The 23,650-nt window shown below is 41.1% G+C and overlaps 2 protein-coding genes across 2 annotated transcripts in view; both read left to right on the top strand.

The window, feature by feature from the left end:
* Nucleotides 1-22,043, top strand: part of WFDC11 (WAP four-disulfide core domain 11) — a 68,493-nt gene extending 46,450 nt beyond the window's left edge. The window contains exons 2-4 of the mRNA XM_078057250.1: nucleotides 15,878-15,959; nucleotides 20,543-20,686; nucleotides 21,720-22,043. Of these exons, the coding sequence (XP_077913376.1) occupies nucleotides 15,878-15,959; nucleotides 20,543-20,686; nucleotides 21,720-21,901 (408 nt within the window). The 3' untranslated portion in view covers nucleotides 21,902-22,043. The remainder of the gene's footprint in view (nucleotides 1-15,877; nucleotides 15,960-20,542; nucleotides 20,687-21,719) is intronic.
* On the top strand, nucleotides 1,070-7,127 carry WFDC10B (WAP four-disulfide core domain 10B). The gene is made up of 3 exons (XM_078057419.1): nucleotides 1,070-1,157; nucleotides 2,091-2,220; nucleotides 7,076-7,127. The coding sequence occupies exons 1-3, from the start codon at nucleotides 1,070-1,072 to the stop codon at nucleotides 7,125-7,127; spliced, it is 270 nt and encodes an 89-aa protein (XP_077913545.1).
* Nucleotides 22,044-23,650: the final 1,607 nt, after the last annotated feature.

Here is a 23,650-nt window from a genome sequence, read left to right as displayed (position 1 = left end):
TTATGTAATATATTGTTTTCTATTATTATCTTATTAAGATATAACTGACATAAGGTGTACAATATGTTGGTTTGAAATGCTTACATATTGCAAAATGATCTAACACCTCTGTCACATCACATAATTATCATTTCTTATTTGTGGTGAGAACACATAAGATTTACTCTCTTAGCAACTTTTTTTTTTTTAAGATTTACTTATTTGAGAGAGAAAGAGTGAGCGAGAGAGAGAGAGAGAAGGAGCGGGGGGGGGCAGAGGGAGAGGGAGAAGCAGACTCCCCAGTGAGTGGGGAGCCCAACATGGGGCTTGATCCCGGAACTCCAGAATCATGACCTGACCCAAAGGCAGACGCTTAACCAACTGAGACACCCAGGCGCCCTCTCTTAGCAACTTTCAAGTAGATTGAATGTAAGTGTTGTTACCGATAAATATTATGCTGTATGTTAGATAGCCAGAATCGGTTCATCTTACAATTGGAAGTTTATACCCTTTGCCAACATTTCCCCATTCCCCAATCTCCAGCCAATGGTAACCATCATTCTACTCCCTGTTTCTAACAGTTCAGCATTTTTAATTTCCATAAGGAGGTGATATCATACAATATTTGTCCTTTTTTGTCTGACATTTTACTTATCACAATGCCTCAAGTTTTATCCAAGTTGTCAAAAATGGCAGGATTTCCTTCCTTCTTAGAGCTGAAAAACATATATATATATAACACTGTATCTTCTTCATCTATATTCATCCATTGATGAGCTGAGGTTGTTTATATATCTTCCTACAAAAATAATGTTTTCTTCTTTTCTGTAAATTATTTTGTAATTAGAATATAGAAATATATCTTTCAGGGAGAAATTCTGTTTGCAAAGGAGGGGGTTAGTCATGTGAGAGCAGGAATCCTCTGCAGAAGCCCAAGTCCCACAGAGAACAGGCTGTGGTAAGGGCAGGCAAAGGGGCGGAAACAGGGCTCCTTGTTTGGCCAGTGGAAGCAGGGAGGAGCCCAGGATAACCACCCAGCTCTCCAGGGAAGTCTGTGCCAGACTGAGCGCTCTCCACTCTGCCCAGAGTCATGCCAACCCAGGCTCTGCTGCTCATCCTGCTCCTCTGTGTGCTGCTGCAGGCCCAGGGAGGGTACCGGAAACTGAAGATGATGCGGAGTAGGTGATGGACTAGGGTACAGGGAGGGGAAGGGGGCCAGGAAGGGCTGTGTCCTTTCTGAGGAGGACCTGAGAATTGGAACCTTTCAGCACATCCTGCTCAGGCCACAGCACTATGAAGACTCTGGGTCCTCCCAAACCATGGCCCTCTGGCCCCTTTACGCAGCCCTGGGAACAGTGATGGGGGTGCTGGGGGAACCTACGTCTTTTGATTCTCCATTCCAAATACCCAGACATAAACGGTACATAGAGTAGTGAAAGGTACATCACGGGCTGAGAATCACATGGGGAAACCAAACAACTATTCTTAGATTTCTGCACATGTGTGACACGTTATATCCAGAAATGTTGGTGGGAGTAGGTGTAGAATGAAAGGACCATGGGAAAGCAAGTTTTGGGGTGTACAGGGTCAAGTCAAAATTATCATCGGAGGGACCAGGATGGTGGCAGTGGAAGGGAAATAGTGCAAGTGGTATTTTCTCGGAAGAAGCAAGGGCCCTGGAGAAAGTGACCGTGACCGGAGAGAGGGGGCAGAGTGGGAAGTCATCTTCCTCTCTGGACCCTGCAAATTCTGGAGAGTGGGGAGGATCTGCAGGATGTCTCAGTCTCTGCTGAGTTCTCAGAGTGTAGATTCTATGGTGATGGGGGGGGACTTCATCAAGGCCATGACTAACATGGGAGACAGGGTCCTGGCTGCAGAGAATGCAGAGGGCCCAGGAAGGCCAAGTATTGAGATCTGTTGGGGGGAAATGGAGGGATATAAGATTTAAGATACTACCAATCACTAGGATTGAGTGAAGGGCAGAGAGTGAGTTCTCTGAAAGTTCAAGAGCATCATGAGTAGGACCTGGGTTCTGGAGTCTTTGAGGGAGGATTTGAAAGGAGAGCTCTCAAGGGATCTGGTTGCACTGACCCTGTTCCTGCTCCTTTTAGATCTAAAAGCCTGTGAGAAGAAGCCCAGCGTGGATCTTTGCAGCAGTCATTGTTCGTATTTTCTAGATTGTCCACGAGAAAATACCATATGCTGTTCAACCTACTGTGGGAATGTTTGCATGAGCCTCCAGTGAGTGGGTGAGGGGGTTGGGCTGTGCCTCCTGTTCCCCCAACCCTTTTTTCAGAACAAATCAGGAGGATCTCAGATCCCGGGCACCAGGATGCCAACAGGAATGCACCCTCCCCCGTCTGAACTGCTTGTTCCTGTCAAATAAACCAGAACAACTGTCCACAGACCTGCTCATTTTAGTCCCAGTGCTTGTGATCATCGAAGACCCAGTGCAGACCCTAAAGTGGCCCCCTCTCGTGGTCCAGGTCTCCGATCTCTCTCCCCTTGTCATTCTTCTCTATTCTCTCTCCTGTTGGCCCCCGCACCCTGCCAGGTCCCCAGGGCCCAGCCTCATTGTTGATCTGCTCACTGAACCAGTACTCCCAGGGAGAAACTGCTCGTGTATGGTATCTCCAATGCTAACCAGAACATTCCTCAGCCTGGGGTCAGAAGGGCCAAGTTAAACATGAGGCAGGTGGAGGCTAGACCCTGGCCACAGAGTAGGAGGTCCCCAGGGAGGCTTCTTCTTAAATTTGACCCACCCCCACCCCGTTCTCCCCATTCTCCTTGTGAGGTTCAGATAACTGTCCTTTTACAATGAAGAAAACCAATCCGAGGGAAGTTAAGGCACATGCTCGAGGCAAAAGAGAGTGAGTGGTCATGATGTGGCTAGAGGACGATGTTTGTCTGGACCTCCTGTTTGCTCACAGCTCCTCCATTATGGGGAGACCATGTGCATGGAAGTGAGTGTCCACACTAACATCTCCCACCCCATCCACCATCAATATGGCCACTCTTGGGATGGGGCCTGGAACGAGGTGCCAGGACCTGAGACTCCAGGGCCTTCCCTCAACTGAATAGTCCCCACCTTTCCCCAAGCCCCCTCCATAGGGTCTCATTCTGTCCCTTTTCTAATCCAGGGAGAAACCACATGATGGGCAACAGGTGACTAAAGGTGATGCTACTAAGGATTAATTGGCTACTAAGGGTGGCTATGGGTGTTGCCCATGGTCTCAGGGAGAATCGGTGGACCTTAATCACTGAGGGACAGACTCCGGACCACTCTGTGCAAGCACAGCTGCTCTGAGGTGGTCCTGGGGCTAAATCCAGGGACTAGGTCACATGTGCCCAGTGGGGACATGGAGTCAAGTGGGAAGAACCCTAGCAGGCAGGCAGGTGGGCCTTGCCGGAGGTAGGTGTGCAGTATCACACTCCAGTCCAGTGTTTCCTGCTGGGCATCAGTGAAGGCTTGTCCAGAGGAGGAAACCCGCCTCTCTCAGGCCAGAGCCTCTGGCCCACCTCAGAAGCATCCCAGGGCTCCTGGTATCAGAGGAGCTTCTCCACCTCTCCTCGGACCTGCCCTTGGACCAGGAGACCTTACGAAAGAGATCATGATCAAGCAGCCCTTGGACCAGGAGACCTTAGGAAAGAGATTATGATCAACCAGTAGCACAGACATCATCAGACACAGGTGGGCGGTGAGAGCATGCTCTGCAGGAGCTCTGACTTGGTGCTTCCTCACATAGCCTGACTCTGCAAGCATCTTCCCAGTGCTTGGCCATGCTCCAAACACCCTGGGAGAGACTATTAAGAGACAAGGCAAGGTTACCTGCCAGGGCCCACACAGGGAGTGACCTTCCACTTCTACAACCAGTGCTCCCTACCATGTGGGTACACCATGCTGCCGGCTGACCTATTCCTTACCACTGGCATGAGCACCTCGGACCATGAATTCTACTGGAAGCAGCTGGTCTTCTCCATCGTGATAACTGGTGTCCTGGCTGTGTTCCACAGAGCTCTCTGGACACTCACTCTACCCTGCCCCAGTGGACTCAGAGGCTACACCTAGAATGCTTTGACTGGAGGAGTGCTTGCCTGGCCAGCACTCCATGTTCTGTCCTATGGAAGAGCTGTGTGCCCCTATGGTAGGTCGAGAGGAGGAGACGGGACCCCTGCAAGGCCTTGACTCTCATGGAGGCAGAGGAGGGAGCAAAGGTTAATTCTGCCATGACTTGGGTGTCCAAAAAGCCAAGTCCCAGCCTGCAGATATTCGTTGATCAGGCTGGTCTGTCTGTGACAAGCACACGGCCTCACCGTTGTCGGGTTTCTGCAGTAATTGTTCTCCTCTCCTGCTCCAACCATGCTCCTAGCAAATTCTCTCTTCTCAATCCCTCTTCCTGATCATCAGAAGTAGCTCTCTCACATGTAGAGACTCAGCACACAACTTCACTCTCTTATTCAGGATGAAGTCATCTCCTCGGCCCTGTGACATAATAGAGCTTGAAGAGACTTTGATCACTGAATATCCCACAGGACATCATGCTGCTCTTTCAGGTCATTTACATTGTGCCAACTGGCCATGGGGAAATAGTAGGTATCCTAAGTGCTTTACCATGTGCATGCCAGAGTGTAGGAGATACACCTGATGATATCCCAGACTTTCCATATTGGTGAATTTCCAGAGATCTAGTGGCCTGGGGCTGATGGGGACAGTTTTTTTTTTTTTTAATTTTTTTTATTGTTATGTTAATCCCCATACATTACATCATTAGTTTTAGATATAGTGTTCCATGATTCATTGTTTGTGCATAACACCCAGTGCTCCATGCAGAACGTGCCCTCCTCAATACCCATCACCAGGCTAACCCATCCTCCCACCCCCCTCCCCTCTAGAACCCTCAGTTTGTTTTTCAGAGTCCATTGTCTCTCATGGTTCTTCTCCCCCTCCGATTTCCCCCCCTTCATTCTTCCCCTCCTGCTACATTCTTCTTCTTCTTTTTTTCTTTCTTAACATATATTGCATTATTTGTTTCAGAGGTACAGATCTGAGATTCAACAGTCTTGCACAATTCACAGCACTTACCAGAGCACATACCCTCCCCAGTGTCCATCACCCAGTCACCCCATCCCTCCCACCCCACCCCCCACTCCAGCAACCCTCAGTTTGTTTCCTGAGATTAAGAATTCCTCATATCAGTGAGGTCATATGATACATGTCTTTCTCTGTTTGACTTATTTCGCTCAGCATAATACCCTCCAATTCCATCCACGTCGTTGCAAATGGCAAGATCTCATTCCTTTTGATGGCTGCATAATATTCCATTGTATATATATACCACATCTTCTTTATCCATTCATCTGTTGATGGACATCTTGGCTCTTTCCACAGTTTGGGGACAGTCTTTTGAGACAGGAGACAAGTTTCTGCACCTTGTATTGCTTACCGTTTAGAAAGACACACCGTGTGGTGGGCCTCTTTGGATTTTGCGGATAATATCGGCCACTTTTGGGCATTCTCCTTTCATCTATTTCCTTGGGGAATGGAAGGCTGCTAGTTTTGAGTGAGACTTAGATTACAAAAAGATTCTGCAGTAAGCCCAGGATGTGTTGAAAGTTGCCTGCCAGCTGGGTCTTAGCACCTAGCATATGCATTTTATTAAATGTGTCTGTGGTAGATTAGGATGCTGATAGAACCATTGCATGTCCAAGTAGAAGAATCACAGAACACACACTTGGATTATTGAGGTCAGGCCTTGTCCTCTTCTTTTTTTTTTTTTTTTAAGATTTTATTTATTTATTTGAGAGAGAGAGAATGAGAGAGAGAGAGAGAGAGCACAAAAGTGGGGAGGGTCAGAGGGAGAAGCAGATTCCCTGCTGAGAAGGGAGCCTGATGCAGGACTCGATCCCGGGACTCCAGGATCATGACCTGAGCCGAAGGCAGTCGCTTAACCAACTGAGCCACCCAGGCGCCCCAGGCCTTGTCCTCTTCTGTTGATGGGTGCTTTCCATTTGAGAAGCAGCTCTCTACTTGCTAGTGGACCCTGGTAAAAGACTGCATGCCTGACCATGGGACATCGAGTCACTCTACAACTAGAATTTTCCATCAGAAATTAGGAGTTATCTGACCTATGAAATCTTAAAATGGGATGTGCATAGAGTCAGTCCATCATCAAATGCAAATGGTATAAATGAGAATGGGCCCAATCAGACCATTTCTTCTGGAAATGAGTAACCTATGCAATGAAGTGTTTGGGCCCTAAAGACCCACTGATATCTCCTCTTGCTTCATTCTTGCCCGTTGCCACTAAGTCTCCAAAGGACCTTCCCTTTCCACACCACCATGCATTCCCTAAGAAGTGGTGTCTTCCCATGTCTGCCTGTTTGCATCCCTCCTACTTTCCAATCCCTTCCTTACACTTTTTCAGGAACCAGAGATCTCATCTACCAGGTGTCAGCTTTGCCCTGGGTATTCCTCCATTCATTTTCAGACTTTCATTTTGTGAGGGTGATTTTACCTGTGTTCTATGCTAAGCCTTCTGCTCCTATCTCCTCATTTCCATGCAGTATCTGCAGTCTGTTTGTGTATGTCTCTGCTGTTAACCTTAAAAATAAAACCGTCAGCTATTTTACCAGCAAAAATGGGTTAATTTGGGAATAGCAGAGAATTGCAATTCAGGGCAAACTAGCTTTGGCAGAACCATAGGCAAGTCCAGAGATCAAAGGAGAGAAATACTCCTTTATAGAGGAAAATGGGAATTAATTGGGAGTTCCAAGTAAAATGGGCTTTTTATTGCCTGAGTTGTGATAGTCTCTTATTGGCTGGACTATTGCCAGGGGAGGAGGAAAACCTTCCTGTCTCTTGCTGTAACCACAAAGTACTAAGTAGCTAAGTAAGGTGTGATCCATTTGCAAGGAACATGTCCTGTTGGGTCTGCAATTGAGGACGATTAGTATGGTGTGAGAGCTCCCCCTGGTGGCCTCCCAACTCCATTTCAGTGAGGTTTTCCCTTATGAATTTTCACCCTGAATCTCTAGGGACTCCAACAGTACTAATCCGAATCTGCTGGATTTGAGTGTTTTATTTCTTTGCTCACAGATTGCTTGAAATTTGTAGCATTCGCTATTTCCTCACTAGACTGCGGCTATGAGTTATGGATTGATTTATTTGCTTTCCTTGTTGATCTGTATGTTTTTTTTTGTTTGTTTGTTTCTATTAGTTTCAGAGGTAGAATTTAGTGATTCATCAGTTGCATATAACACCCAGTCTAATTACATCAAGTGCCATCCTTAATGCCCATCACCCAGTTACTCCATCCCCCACCCACTTCCCCTCCAGCAACCCTCACTTTGTTTCCTAGAGTTCAATGTCTTATGGTTTGCCTCCCTCTCAATTTTTTCTTTTTTTTTTTTTAAGATTTTATTTATTTGAGAGAGAAAGCAAGAGAGAGAAGGAGAGAGAGAGAACGAGCAGGGGGGAGGGGCAGAAGGAGAGGGAGAGGCAGGCTCCCCACTGAGCAGGGACCCTGATGCAGGACTCGATCCCAGGATCCTGGGATCATGACCTGAGCCAGAGGCAGATGCTTAACCAACTGAGCCACCCAGGCGCCCTCAATTTTCATCTTATTTTATTTTTCCTTCCCTTCCCCTCTGTTCATCTGTCTTGTTTCTTAAAATCCACATATGAGCGAAATCCTATCCTTTATCTTCCTCTGACTGACTTATTTCACTTAGCATAATACCCTCTAATTCTATCCAGGTCATTGCAAATGGCAAGATTTCATTCTTTTTGATGGTTGAGTAATATTCCACTGTAAATACATACCACATCTTGTTTATCCATTCATCTGTTGATGGACATCTTGGGCTCTTTCTATATTTTGGCTATTGTGGACATTGCTGCTATAAATATTGAGGTGCATGCGCCCCTTCGAATCACTATGTTTGTATCCTTTGGATAAATACCTACTAGTGCGATTGCTGGGTCCTAAGAAAGTTCTACTTCTAACTTTTCGAGGAACCTCCATACTGTTTTCCAGAGTGGCTGCACCAGTTTACATTCCCACCAATAGTATAAGAGGGTTCCCCTTTCTCCACATCCTAGCCAACATCTTTTGTTTCTTGAGTTGTTAATTTTAGCCATTCTGACTGGTATGAGGTGGTATCTCACTGTGGTTTTGATTTGTATTTCCCTGATGCCGAGTGATGTTGAGCATTTTTCATGTGTCTGTTGGCCATTTGTGTCTTCTTTGGAGAAATGCCTGTTCATGTCTTCTGCCCATTTCTTGAGTAGATTTTTTATTTGTTGGGTGTTGAGTGAGATAAGTTCTTTATAGATTTTGAATACTAGCCCTTTATCTGATATATCATTTGCAGATATCTTCTCCCATTCCATAGGTTGCCTTTTAGTTCTGTTGACTCTCTCCTTTGCTATGCAAAAGATTTTTTATCTTGATGAAGTCCCAATAGTTCATTTTTGCTTTTGTTTCTCTTGGAGACATGTTTAGCAAGAAGTTGCTGTGGCTGAGGTCAAAGAGGTTGCTGCCTGTGTTGTCCTCTAGAATTTTGATAGATTCCTGTCTCACATTTAGGTCTTTCATCCATTTTGAGTCTATTTTTGTGTATGGTGTCAGGAAATGGTCCAGTTTCATTCTTCTGCATGTGGCTGTCCAATTCCCCCAACACCATTTGTTGAAGAGGCTGTATTTTTTCCATTGGATATTCTTTCCTGCTTTGTCAAAGATTAGTTGACCATAGAGTTGAGGGTTCATTTCTGGGTTCTCTATTCTGTTTCGTTGATCTATGTGTCTGTTTTTGTGCCAGTACCATACTGTCTTGATGATTACAGCTTTGTAATACAGCTTGAAGTCTGGAATCGTGATGCTTCCAGCTCTGGTTTTCTTTTTCTACATTAATTTGGCTATTCGGGGTCTTTCTGGTTCCATGCAAATTTTAGGATTGTTTGTTCCAGCTCTATGAAAAATGCTTATGGTACTGCCATACTGTTTTCTACAGAAGCTGCACCATTGTACATTCATTCCCATCAACACTGTACAAGGTCCCACATCTCCACATCCTTGTTAATACTTGTTTTTTTGTTTTGATAGTAGCCATCCTAATGGGTGTGAGATGGTATCTCATTGAAGTTTTGATTTGCATTTCCATAATGATTAGTAATGTGGAGCACATTTTCATGTGCTTGTTGGCCTTTTGCACATCTTCTCTGGAGAAATGTCTATTCCAGTCTTTGACTATTTTTAAATCTAGTTGTTTGTTTTTTTGATGTTGAGTTTTAGGAGCTGTGTCCATATTCTGGATATTAATTCTTTATCAGATGTATGGTTTACAAATATTTTCTCCCATTCCATGGGTAGTCTTTTTATTCTGTTGATAGTGTCTTTTGATGCACAAAATTTTTAAATTTTCAATTTGTTTATTTTTTCTTTTACCTGTGTCTCTCTTGCTGTATCCAAGAAATCACTGCTAAATCCAATGACACTAAGATTTTCCCTGGGTTTTCCTGTAAGAGTTTTGTAGTTTTAGGTTTTACATTTATGTCTTTGATCCATTCTGATTTGATTTTTGTATATGGTGTTAGGTGAAGGTCCAATGTCATTCACTTGCAGCTGAATATGTAGTTTTCCTAGCACCATGTGTTGAAAACACTGTCCTTTCCCCATTGACTGGTCTTGGCATCTTTGTCAAAAAATCATTGACTCTACATTCAAAGGTTTATTTCTGGGTTCTTCATTCTATTCCATTGGTTTATATGTCTGTCTTTACTCCAGTATCACACTGTTTTAATCACTGAAGCTCTGTATTAAGCTTTGAAATCAAGAACTGTAAGCCCTCCAGCTTTATTCTTCTTTTTCAAGATTATTTTGGCTATTTGGAGTCCCTTTGGGATACCATACATATTTTAGTATGGGTTTTTCTATTTATGCAAAAACATCATTGGGATTTTAAAAGGGATTGCATTGAATCTGCAGGTCACTTTGAGTAGTATTGACATCTTAATTTAATTCCTCCCATCTGTAAACATTGGATGTATTTCCATTTATTTATGTCTTCAATTTCTTTCAGCAATGTTTTGTAGTTTTCGTTTTACAAGTCTTTCATCTCCTTGGTTAAGTTAATTCCTGAATGTTTTATTCTTTTTGATGATATCATAAATGGAAATTTTTTCATAATCTCCTTTTCAGGTTGTTCGTTGTTAGTATATAGAAATGCACCTGATTTTTGTGTGTTGACTTTGTATCCTGCTACTTTTCTGAATTCATTTATTAGCCCTAACAGATTTTTCTTTGTGTGAAATCTTTAGGGTTCTCTACATATAAGATCCTATAATATGCATACAGAGCTAGGTTGACTTCTTTTTCAGTTTGGATGACTTTTATTTCTTTTTCTTTTCTAATTGTTCTAGCTAGAACTTCCAGTACTATGTTGAATAGAAGTGGTAAAAGCAGTCATCCTTCTCTTCTTCCTGATCTTAGAGGAAACACTTTCTTTCACCACTGAATATGATATTGGCTGTGGGTTTTTCATATATGGCTTTTATTATATCAAGGTAGTGTTTTTCTATTCCTAGTTTGTTTTTATTATGAAAGGGTGTTAAAATTTGTTGAATGCTTTTTCTGCATCAATTGAGATGATCATGTGGTTTTTCCTCCCTTCATTCTGTTAATATGGTATATTATATTGATTGATTTTCATATATTGAACTACCTTTACATTTCAGGAATAAATTTAACTTGATCATGATGTATAATCCTTTTAATACACTGCTTAATTCAGTTTGATAGTATTTTGTTAAGGTCTAGAACTTTTCTTTGGTGGAGAGTTTTGCTGAGATTTTTAATTACTGATTAAATTTTTTAATTAGTTATAAGTATATCCAGATTTTCCATACTGCATGACTTAGTCTTGGTAGGGTTTGTGTTTCTAAGAATGTGTCTATTTCGTTTAGGTTATCCTATTGTTGGCATACAATTGCAATCAGTAGTAATGTCCTTACTTTCATTTCTGATGTTATTAACTTGCATAGTTACTTTTCCCCCCTTAGTCCATCTAGTTAAATGTCAATTTTATTGATTTTTTTCAAAGAACCAGCTTTTGGCTTCATTGATTTTCTTTATTGTTTTTCTATTTTGTTGATCTGTGCTTAATCGTTATTATTTCCTTCTTTGTGCTAGCTTTGGGTTAGTTTGTTCTTTTTCTAGTTCAAGTTATAAAGTTAAGTTGTTCATTGAAATCTTTCTTGTTTTTTTCTCCACATTTTTATTTAAATTCCAGTTAGTTAATATACAGTGTAATATTAGTTTCAGGTATAGAATTTAGTGATTCATCACTTACATACAACACCCAGTGCTCATCATGACAAGTGCCCTCCTTAATACCCATTACCTATTTTTTTGGGGGGGGGGGAGAATTTTTATTTATTTATTTTTATGGTTTTTTTAACTTTTTAAAATTTAAATTCAATTAATTAACATATAATGTATTATTGGTTTCAGAGATAGAGGTCAGTGATTCATCAGTCTAAACATTACCTATTTAACCCATCTCCTTGTCCACCTCCCATCCGGTAACCATTAGTTTGTTTTCTATAGTTAAGAGTCTGTTTCTTGGTTTCTTGTTTTTCTCTCTCTCTTTTTCCGCTTTGCTCATTTATTTTGCTTCTTTCTTTTTTTAAAATATTTTATTTTTTTTAAGTGATCTTTACACACAACGTGGAGCTTGAACTCACAACCATGAGATCAAGAGTTGCATGCTCCACTGACTGAGCCAGCCATGCACCCCTGTTTTGTTTCTTAAATTCCACATATAAGTGAAATTATATATTGTCTTTCTCTAACTGACTTATTTCACTTAGCATGATACTCTCTATCTCCATCCATGCAAGATTGCATTCTTTTTTATGGATGAGTAATATTACTCTGTGTGTGTACATATATACATATATACCACCTCTTCTTTATCTATTCACTCATCAATGGACACTTGGGCTGTTTCCACATTTGGTTATTGTAGACAATGCTGCTATAAACATTGGGGTGCATATATACCTTTGAATTAGTATTTTTATATTCTTTGGGTAAATACCTAGTAGTGCAATTGCTGCATGGTAGGGTAGTTCTGTTTTTAATTTTTTGAGGAACCTCCATGCTGTTTTCCAGAGTAGCTGCATCAACAGTGTAAGAGGGTTCCCCTTTCTCCACATCTTTGCCAACACCTCTTGTTTTTAAATATAAACATTTATAGCTGTCAGTTTCTTTTTGCTGTGTCACATACATTTTGATATATTGCATTTCAGTTTTAATTCAACTCTAAGTATTTTCTAATTTTCCTTATGGTTTCTTTGATCTATTGGTTTTTTAAGAGTGTGTTGTTTAATTTCCACAACTTCATGAATTTTACAGTTTTACTTATGTTATGGTTTTTACCTTCAACTCATTGTGGTTAGATAATATCTATCTTTTAAAATCTCTTGAGACTTGATTTGTGGTATAACATATGGTCTCTCCCAGAGAGTGTCCCATGTGCACTTGAGAAGAATGTGTGTGCTATTGTTGCATTGAATATTCTCGATATGTTTGTTAGATCTAATTGTTTTATTGTGTTGTTTAAATACTCTATTTCCTTACTTATCTTCTGTCTAGTTGGTCTATTATTAAGAGGGGGTATTGAAGTCTCCAATTATTATTGTAGAACTATCTACTTTTCCATTGTGTCAGTTTAGGCTTCATATATTTTGATGATTGTCATTAGGTACATGAATGATTATAATTGTAATTATACAATTCTTGTTATATCGAACCTTTTATTAATATACAATGTCCTTTCCCACCAACAGTGTAAGAGGGTTTCCCTTCCTCCACAACCTCTCCAACATTTGTTGTTTCTTGCCTTCTCAATTTTTGCCATTCTAATTGGTGTAAGGTGGTATTTCAATGTAGTTTTGATTTGAATTTCCCTGATGGGAATGCAAGTTGGTACAGCCACTTTGGAAAACAGTGTGAAGTTTCCTCAAAAAATTAAAAATAGAGATACCCTATGACCCAGCAATTGCACTACTGGGTATTTACCCCAAAGATACAGATGTAGTGAAAAGAAGGGCCATGTGCACCCCAGTGTTCATAGCAGCAATGTCCACTGTAGCCAAACTGTGGAAAGAGCCGAGATGCCCTTCAACAGATGAATGGATAAAGAAGATGTGGTCCATATATACAATGGACTATTAGCCATCAGAAAGGATGAATACCTAACTTTCGCATCAACATGGATGGGACTGGAGGAGATTATGCTTAGTGAAAGAAGTCAGGCAGAGAAAGTCAATTATCATATGGTTTCACTTACTTGTGGAACATAAGAAATAGCATGGAGGACATTAGGAGAAGGAAGGGAAAAATGAAGGGGGGGGGAATCGGAGGGGGAGATGAACCATGAGAGACTATGGACTCCAGGAATCAAACTGAGGGTTTTAGAGGGGAGGGGGGTGGGGGATGGGTTAGCCCATTGATGGGTATTAAGGAGGGCACGTATTGCATGGAGCACTGGGTGTTATAAGCAAACAATGAACCATGGAACACTACATCAAAAACTAATGATGTACTGTATGGTGACTAACATAACATAATAAAAAAATTTAAAAAATACACAATGTCCTTTGTCCCTTGTAATCTTTATTTAAGGTCTATTTGGTCTGATATTAGTATAGGCACTCCTGCTCTCTTTTGACTACTATTTGTATGGAATATGTTTTTCCATCCTTTTACTTTCAATCTATTTGTGTCTTTGGACCTAAAGCAAGTGTCTTGTAGACAACATATGGTTGGATCATGCTTTTTTATTTATTCCACCAATCTGACTTTTGATTGGATAGTTTAACCCATTTTCATTTAAAGTAATTATTGATAAGGAGGGACTTACTTCTGTCAGTTTCCCATTTATTTTCTATGTGCCTTATAGCTTTTTTGGTCATCTATCTCTATATCTATATATAGATAATAGGTGGATGTACACAAAAATGTTAGCACAGGATGACAAAATTAACAGTAGCTTTTAAATTTCTCTGTCATTTAAAAATTTTTGCAAGGTATATGCATTAAGCATGAGGTCCTCTTTTAGTAGTACATAAGCACAAATGGTATTCTAGAAAGAAACCATTTTTTTCTACAGGAAGAAGTAAATGGGATGAAGTGATGAGAGCCCTTACAAAGAGGTGAAGGCCAAGGATATATTGTAAAGTGGGGAGAGACAAGGAAACAGACCTAGAGAAAAAAAAAGAAGTTTGGACAATCCATAACGTTTGCTTCTTTCTTGCTCTCCATTCTTTCCATTCTAGCTAAGCCACTCTGTGAATACTTTAAGCCAGGACTTACCCAGTGCTATCCATACTCAGCTTGGCCCCTGGAGTTCCCCTCCCCACTATGCTCATCAACTATTATTGTAAGCACACCTGGAGGGAGTAATCTTGGTGATGGGAAATGGGTCCAAGGAATATCATGGCTTGCAGTCCCAAGAGAATCTGCAGGCTTGACCATCTGACATACATGGTTCTAAACTCACTTCCTTTTAAATCCTGTACCTGGCACTTACTAGCTGTGTGGCCTTGGGCAAGTTGCTTAACTCTTCTGTGCCTCAGTTTTTGCATCTGTAAAATAGGAATAATAGTAGGACTAAACTCATAATATCATTGAGAGTATGTATTAGTTAATACATGTTAAATATCCGACACATAGTGAATTTGTTGTTTTTTTTTTTAATTTTATTATGTTATGTGAGTCACCATACAATACATCATTAGTTTTTGATGTGGTGATCCATGATTCATTGTTTGTGTATAACACCTTGTGCTCCATGCAGTACGTGCCCTCCTTAATACCCATCACTGGGCTAACCAATCCCCCCTCCCCCCTCCCCTCTAAAACCCTGTTTGTTTCTCAGGTCCATAGTCTCTCATGGTTCATCTCTCCCTCCAATTCCCCCCGCCCATTTTTCCCTTCCTTCTCTTAATGTCCTCCATGCTATTCCTTATGTTCCACAAATAAGTGAAACCATATGATAATTGACTTTCTCTGCTTGACTTATTTCACTTAGCATAATCTCCTCCAGTCCCATCCACGTTGATGTAAAAGTTGGGTATTCATCCTTTCTGATGGCTGAATAATATTGGTTTTACACTGAATAATTCTTGACACTCCATTGGGTAAGTGTTTCTTTTGTTTATTTAACAAACATAGCATGACCTCTATGCCAGACATTGGCTCTAAGTGCTTAACAGATAATCACTCATGGAACCCTCACAAAAACCTTATGAGGAAAGTGCTGTTATTATCCCCATTTAGCATATAAGGAAATTGAGGCACAGAGAGGGTTAGTGACTTGCCCAAAGTTAAGTGGGAGCTAGGATTTGGATCCAGCTTAAGTCTGCGTTTTAAATCTCTATGTTATGTAGCCTTTTGCAAGCTCTCTTGGTAGACCTCTCTCTTCTTATCAGCACAAAAGCCACAAGACGTTGGTGATAAGGTAGATGTAGGCTAATGCTAGCAATGGAGAAATTAGTATCAAGGATGGATGGGGCTTTACAAAGTCTTCACACGGATGCTGGAGAAAAACAGATACATAAATCCTTTCCCACCTCCACAATCGCCCAGACTTCCAGAAATGTATGTGTTGGTGGAGAGGAGTCTCCTGCAGTTCCACAGTGTTCTGTTTCAGTCTATATTCTCTGCCGCAAAAAAAGAAAAAAGGAAGTACTCTTTGAATAGGAATTCAGTGATAATGTTCTGAATGTACCCAACTATAGCTTGGGGCAGAACTCACAGATCTGCCACAGCCAGAACCATGATTATATTCTGAGTCTTTAAAATCTGTTCTGTTCATCGTCTGCCCTGTGCAGGGGCTCTGTGGTTCCCAGAAGCCAGGAAGAAGATCCACCAGCCAAATAATTACCAGCCCTTCCAACTTGAACATCTTCAGAGGTAGGTAGAGGTCAGAATCCTGGGGCTAGAAGTGGGAACCAGCAAACACTTGTTTGTGGCTTGGTTGGATGAGTTCCCTGTCCAAATCATGCTCCAGATCATGCCAACACTATCCCTGTATGGAAGAGATTCTTATCTTTGTTGTTCAAATGGAGAAACCAAGGGGCGCTTGGGTGGCTCAGTCGGTTAAGCATCTACCTTTGGCTCAGGTCATGATCTCGGAGTCCTGGGATTGAGCCCTGTGACAGGCTCCCTGCTCAGTGGGGAGTCTGCCCCCCCTTCTCTCTCCCTCTTGCCCTCTCACCCTGTCATGCTCTCTCTCTCTCTCAAATAAATAAAATTTGTAAAAAAAGATTTATTTATTTATTTATTTGACAGAGAGAAACACAGTGAGAGAGGGAACACAAGCAGGGGGAGTGGGAGAGGGAGAAGCAGGCCTCCTGCAGAGCAGGGAGCCTGATGGGGACTCGATCCCAGACCCTGGGATCATGACCTGAGCGGAAGGCAGATGCTTAACGACTGAACCACCCAGGTGCCCCTCAAATAAATAAATAAAATCTTAAAAAACGGAGAAACCAAGAGAAAGAGAGAGGAAGATGACGTAGATGAACACTGTGTCCCTTCACGTGTGATATCCTGAGAAGGACACTATGTAATGCCTACCTAGGTATTCCCACTGAGAATGTATAACCTGAGTCTGTCTAATCATGAAGAAATTTCAGACAAATCACAAAATGAGGAATGTTAAACTAAAAAAAAGTTTGGCTGTATTCTTCAAAAATTTCAATGTCGTAAGAGACAAAGGATGTTATTGGGTGAATTTATAAAATGGAAAACTGATGGTAGCTTAGATAAATATAGAAAAGTATATTTTACCACTGTTAAATTTAATGAAATTGATTAATTGCACTATGATCATGTAAGAGAATTACATGATTAATTGCACTATGATCATGTAAGAGAACCTACTATAATACTGACTGAAATATTATTCCTAAATAAGGGCCATGATATGTGATATCTACTCTGAAGTTGTTCATAAAAATATAATATATAAATATATATGAAATATATATATGTAAGATGGAGAAGGGGAGAGAAAGAGGAGGTAATTATGGATAAATTCTTAAAATAGGTGATCCTAAGCAAATGGTGTACAGATGCTCTTGGTACTATTCTTACTTGTAACTTTGGAATTATTTCCAAAGAATAGTTCTTAAAAAGTTAAAGACAACTCATCTAATGGTCCACATGCCTCAAATTTTATTTTCCTATTTTCTAATTTTTCACATATGCCAAAGAAGAGAATAAGTTAGCCCTTCTAAAGAGTTTTGCACCTTTGGAAACGTCTCTACATATTGTGTCTATTTTTGAGCATTTGAAGAGATTTCAACCAATGTATGTAGGTTATCTTCTGCTTTGTTGAAAATGTGGAAGCAAAAATAAAGATTTTGAGGGAAAATTGGTCACTTGCCGGGAAAGAGACAATTACTCTCCTGTGACTATATAATTCATAGTATCCAGACTTCTCTTTTATCTTTGTTTCCTTTATCTGTCCTTCTGTTTGGCCTCGGGAGTGTGAAGCACCAGACTGGGAGTGAGAGAGAAGTGGGGAGAGGGCTGAAAATTTGGGGGAACAGTAGGTAACCTCTTCCTTCAGAACCCTGAATCTCATCACTAGTGAGCTGCCTAAAATAACAGCTAGCACTTATTTTGCATATTCTGTGTTCCAGGTCCTTGACCCTCTCTTATCTTTCCTCTTTCACATTGATATCCACCTATTATTATGTATTTCTTTTATATATCTTGTTTATTTTCTGTCCCCTGTACTAGAATGTAAGCTTTACAAGGGCAGGCATTTTTTGTAATTTTGTTCATTACTATATCCTCAGTGTTTGAAAGAGTGGCTTATAGTAGTCACTAAATATAAGTATTTGTGGGATGAATAAATTGAGGACAGATGAGTGAAATATGGGCCCCCACTTACTCACCAGAATTAATTTCAAATAGGTTAAATTTTTTTTTTTTAAAGAAAAGACCACAATAAAGTTAATGAGATGAACATTCACTCCTCTAGAGAAGAAAAGAGTCCGAGCCTAAAAATAATAACAATAACGGCCATTTGTTTTGCACATTCTGTGTGCTAGACCCTATGCTTGGTGCTTCATAGACTCCACATTTGCAATGTGGATTCTAACATTGCCCCCATGTTACAGGTGGGGAAGCTGAGGCTCTGAGAAATTAGGTAGTAGACCAATCCCAAAACTTAAATTAAGCTCAATGCGTTGGGGTTGGGTTTCAAGCCCAGGTCTCTCTGACTCCAGTGCTGATATTTTGTTCTCTGTTCTACACAATACTGACAGTCTTCAGTGTGGTAACAAGTGGGAGAGAATTTCCTTTTTATGGTGAGACAAGATGGGCACAATAAACCAGTCTTAATGGAGAAGAAAACTGGCAACAGCTATGTAGGGTTTGAAATAAGCAGTACCCTTTACTCAGCACTTCTAGATCTCTACATTTGTGCTCTGAAGCTAATACCAGATTTAACTGAATTTTAGTTGCAAGTTGGTGCCTATTGATTTTTTTTTTCTAAAGAAGGGAAATTATAAATTTTCAGATGTCTTATGATCAATGGGACCATTTGAATGATATGTGTAACTAGCATATTGGGAAAATATTCACAGGGAGTGTTACTGATAATCTGTTGAAAAGTTTGTCCTTTGTCTCATTTAAATTTACTCATTAAAGTGACTTCTTTTCCTGCCTCTGTATGAGAGCTTGGGTATAGAACTTCAATTTTCTAGACACTGCCTAAACTTAGAATATATTAAAAAAAAGTCTAAGCCCAGGCAATAGTCAAAATACTAAAATTGAATTAAAATCGTGGCTTCCGCCACACCTAGAAACCTGCAATTGGAGAAGAGAGTGACCAGTTTTCCTCTCCTCCTGCAGATGGCTAAGTGCCATTTTGGAAGTGGACAAGGGAGAAGAGATGAGGAGGTCAGGACAGTTCTTTCTGGCAGGGAGTATTGTACTTTTGTGCTTTGTGCTTTCTGGGCTTAGTATTGCTTATAGTTGACTCTGTTGTTGGTGGTTTCATGGGTTCTTTGAGTCTTCCCCCAACCCCAACTGATGGAAGTTTCTTACCTATGGTTGTCTTGATATGGCTGAACCCACCTCCTTTCTGACACTTTTCCCAGACCCTAGCATCTGACCAGTCACTTCCTACTTCCTTCTGCTGAGGTCCCATGGCCTTCCCAGGCAGCCTGCCTGACATGAATCTAGTGCAAATCCACACTGGCTTTCTTGCATACATTGCGTTATCAAATGCCATAGTGGAGGCTTAGCCTCTTGCTGTGGCCATAAGTCACTTCAGCCAGCCTCCTGCCCTTTGTTTCCCTGGTGTGACTCAGACATCTGCCTATGTCTCCGCAAAACCTTGGGGCACATATAAAGCTCTATGGGAGGTATTCTTAAAGCCTTTCTAGTGACTTGAGATTAAAAGAGCACAACATTCTTTAAAAACAAGACAGAAAGATGACGAAAAAGGGGTTGGTGACTCTTAAAATCCTGACTTGTTTTAAACGTGGAAAATGGCCAGGTACTTGACGTATTTTTTGCAGGTGATTTTTGAGCAGATTTTCTTTAAATCTTAAGTTGACTTGTCTCACAAGCTCATTTTAGGGGCTATCCAAAGGTCTTGGCCAAAACTTTAATTTTAATATCATGTTACATATTTTTATTATTTAAAAAAATTTTAAATTAAAATTTTCTTTTAGAGAGAGAGAGAGTGAGAGCATGCAAGCCGGGGGGTGGGGGAGGAGCAGAAGAGAGAGAATCTTTTTTCTTTTTTTTTTTTTTAAAGATTTTATTTATTTATTTGACAGAGAGACACAGCGAGAGAGGGAACACAAGCAGGGGGAGTGGGAAAGGGAGCCCGATGCGGGGCTCGATCCCGGGACCCTGGGATCATGACCTGAGCCGAAGGCAGACGTTTAACGACTGAGCCACCCAGGCGCCCCGAAGAGAGAGAATCTTAAGCAGGCTCCAAGCTCAGCACAGAGCCCGACACGGGGCTCAATCTCACGACCCCGAAATCATGACCTGAGCAGAAATCAAGAGTCGGATGCTTAACTGACTGAGCCACTCAGGCGCCCCGAATATCATGTTACACATTTTTAAATAAAAAGTCAACATATAGACAGCAAGCCTGATATGATTTCAGTTTTATGTGCACATATAGAAGACAGAATAACATAGTCCAACATAGTGGGGTTGCTAGAAATATTTCATTGTCTTCTTTGTACTTTTTTATGTTTTAAGTATTTTGTCAGCTGGATTTGAATTATCTTTTCATCAAGGGAAGGCAACACATTTTTAAAATAATTTTTTTTTCTGTAAAAGGAAAGCATGAAGTGTGAGATGCAGAGAAACCTTTTAGCAAAGCCAGTGTTCAGCTTAGGTGTGTGCCTGTTGTTGGGTGGGTGGGGGGCAAGGAGGAATAAGTAGACAAAGAGTAAAGAATTTCTATAAGCGCTTCTTCTTGCTTCACAACTCTGTTTATATCTCTTGATTTCCAACAGCAACTGGAAAGGGGATAAACATCCGGACAGTATATATTCAGACACGTACAGTCAGCATCATGAAGCTCTGGACACCTCAACTCGTGACATTCCTCTGTATGGAGCTACTATCTGTGCTGGGAGTGATGAAGGAAAAATACAGCTGTAAGTGATTAGCCTGGGGGTGGGGGTACTGTGTCATGGGGGTACTGTGCTTGTTCCTGGACAAGCGAAGGGGTATCGTGTCTGGCACATCTGACCCAGGACTCAGGACCCACCTTCCCTGGGTCACCTATTAAAGTTTCAGAGACTTTTTTAATGCACAGAGATCTAAGGAATGTCCAAGTTGAGGTCCTTCGATGCTTCCTCTTCCAACCTTGAAAGTGGCAATGGGTACCTGTCACCTTTTATATACATTCAATTAGTTATAAAGACATATTATTTTTCCATGTCAGGCTACCATATCTTTCCATACCTCCAGAAGCTCTGTGTCTTAGCTGTGTGTACTTCAATGAGTACTATAGGGGGATTTCTTAATATATACCCTTAGTTTCAGTGGCAGATCTTTTAGAATGTGAGAAGATAGAAAAGAGACATGAGATGTGTCTCTAGTGGGGCAAAGTTGAGGGCCATATGATGAGAAAATGGAATCAGTGGAGGGTGCCAAGAAAATGGGTGAGAGAGAGAAAAATTTGGTGAGAAGCTGTTCTTAAAGGCAGGGTCAACAAGAAAGAGAAGAAAAAGGGAGAGAATCTCTTCCTTAGTCTCCCTGGTCTGGCTTCCCACACTAGGAAGTAGGTATAGTGATGAGGCTAGAGGCTGCCTTGGGCCCTGAGGTCTCCTATTACAGAAATGTAGATTTTGTAGAAGGACACATGAGTGTGTGTGTGTGGGGGGGGATTTTTTTTTTTTTAAAATTTTAATTAAAAATTTTTTAAATAATAAAAATATGTAACATGATATTATATATCTATATCTAGGAGGCTTGACGAGGGCCCAGAGGCCTGTGGGAGCAGAGAAGGCAGAGATCTGTGAAGATGTAACGAGGAGGCTCAGTACAGGGATTTTCTCATAAGGCAGATGGATACCTGGGTGGGGCTAGGATTCTAGAAGGGGCTGTTAAGCTTATGAAGGACTTCTCTTCCCACCTTGGCTATGTGGCCCCTGTCAGCCTCTTTCTATCTCATGTCAATTACAGGGGATGAAATGTTCATTGAGGAATGCTGGGGAGAGCCAAGTGTCATTGAATGTACCAAGAAGTGCTCTAGAGCCCTTAAATGTACAAACAAAAATTACACATGCTGCTGGACCTATTGTGGAAACATCTGTTGGAAAAATAAAGTGAGTTGGGAGGTGTGCTTGGGCATGGGTCTTCACTGATTCTCAGATGCTGTTATTCATAAACAGAAGACTGAAGTACCCCAAATCCTAGGCACAAAAATAGTGGATGATAATATCCCCTAAGCCTGGACAGCAGTTCAGTGGCAAATAAACCAAGACACCAGCTTGGGGCACATTGTTTCTTTCATTATATAATCAATGCCTATGTTGTCTTCGTTATATTACTCAATTGTTTGCTCTCTTCCCAATTTTTGTCCAAATTTCTAACCATTGCCTCCATAGTCAGACCTTTCAATGAACCCTTTTGGCCCAGCCAGGCCCCAAATCTCTACATTTCTCTGTTCAATGAACCAAACCCACCTCCCCACCCCAGAAGTGTACAATTCTTGGTGTTACATAAAGTACTCAGGTCGGGCGTTTGGTGGGGATGGGTAATATTAAGCTTGGGAATGAATGCTTGTTCCTCAGAGTTCCCTTAGCCTCTGAGTATATAACCTTTCTGTCTTGCAGGAAATCTTTGCATGAGGTCTAAACCCTAACCTCCCAGCAGGACACCGGTCTGTTCACACTGAGGGCTGGGCAAGAGCAAATCCTTGACAAATAAACTCATTTATCAGCAGTGGCTTTTGGCTTTTTCAACTCCCTTCCACTCTCTTTGATTGCCCTGTTATACCCCCCAAATTGTTTGCATCCTACAGGCTACATAGCTTCTAACTCTTGCTTCCTCATTTGATTACCTTAGAACTGAGGCTAATCTCATGGGTTTCACAGAATAGAAGTTTATTTCTAGTATGTCATTTTCATATGGGTAACTGGCAAGTAGCTCTTTCATTTGGTTTTTCAGAGAGCAGATCTCTGGTAAGTTTGTTTCTCACAGGGTATGGGTAAACAATTCTTTTTTTTTTTTTAGAGAGAGAGAGAAAGAGAGAGAGAGAAAGCGTGCATGAGCAGGGGGCAGGGAAAGAGGGAGAGGGAGAGAGAGAATCCCAAGCAGGCCTCATGCCCAGCTGGGAGCTGGACACGGGGCTTGATCTCATGATCCTGAGATCATGATCTGAGCCAAAATCAAGAAAGGGACACTTAACCGACTGAGCCACCCAGGCACCCCTGCGTAAAAATTCTAAAATGACTTTACATGTATATAAGATGTATATAAGATAGTATATAAGATTGGACAAATAAGTAAATAACCGGGGATGATGGGAGCCTTGTTTCTAACTGTAAGAGAGAAGAAGTCACAAATAAGCAAAATGGAAGGCTAGATGAGCCCTGGGGGTACTGGATTTGAGTCAGAGACATCAATATGAACCCTCATTCAGCTCAATATATATACAGAGAGATGCAGAAGTAAAATAGACGAGTGTATACATGGATTAGTTACACATGTGTATATTTCCTGGCTATGCCTGGGAACAGTGATAACACAGTAGCAATAAGCACACCAGGAGCCCAGATCTTGGTTTTTATTACCATTCTCCAATAAATGGACCAAGGCTTCTTGGAGAAATGGCTGATTCTAGAACGAGGCTTAGAAAATACAAGATGACACTGGAGTATCTTTTAGGGTCAGAAAGTAAGGAAATGTTATAAAGTCAAAGAATGGGAAACAGGAAACAACCTTAAAGAGTTCCCAGTAGCCAAAGCCTAGAACAATTTGAGCATAAAACTGTCTCTGCTGGTCTATTAAAACAAGATGTTAGAAAGTTAATAAAAAATATTAGACAACTTCAATGTAAAACTACTATTAAAGAAAACAGAATGAATGAAAATGGAAACATTTCTGCGGAA

Source organism: Halichoerus grypus, chromosome 10, assembly GCF_964656455.1.
Source record: "Halichoerus grypus chromosome 10, mHalGry1.hap1.1, whole genome shotgun sequence".
Lineage (NCBI taxonomy): Eukaryota > Metazoa > Chordata > Mammalia > Carnivora > Phocidae > Halichoerus > Halichoerus grypus.
This window is presented reverse-complemented; position numbering and strand designations above follow the sequence as displayed.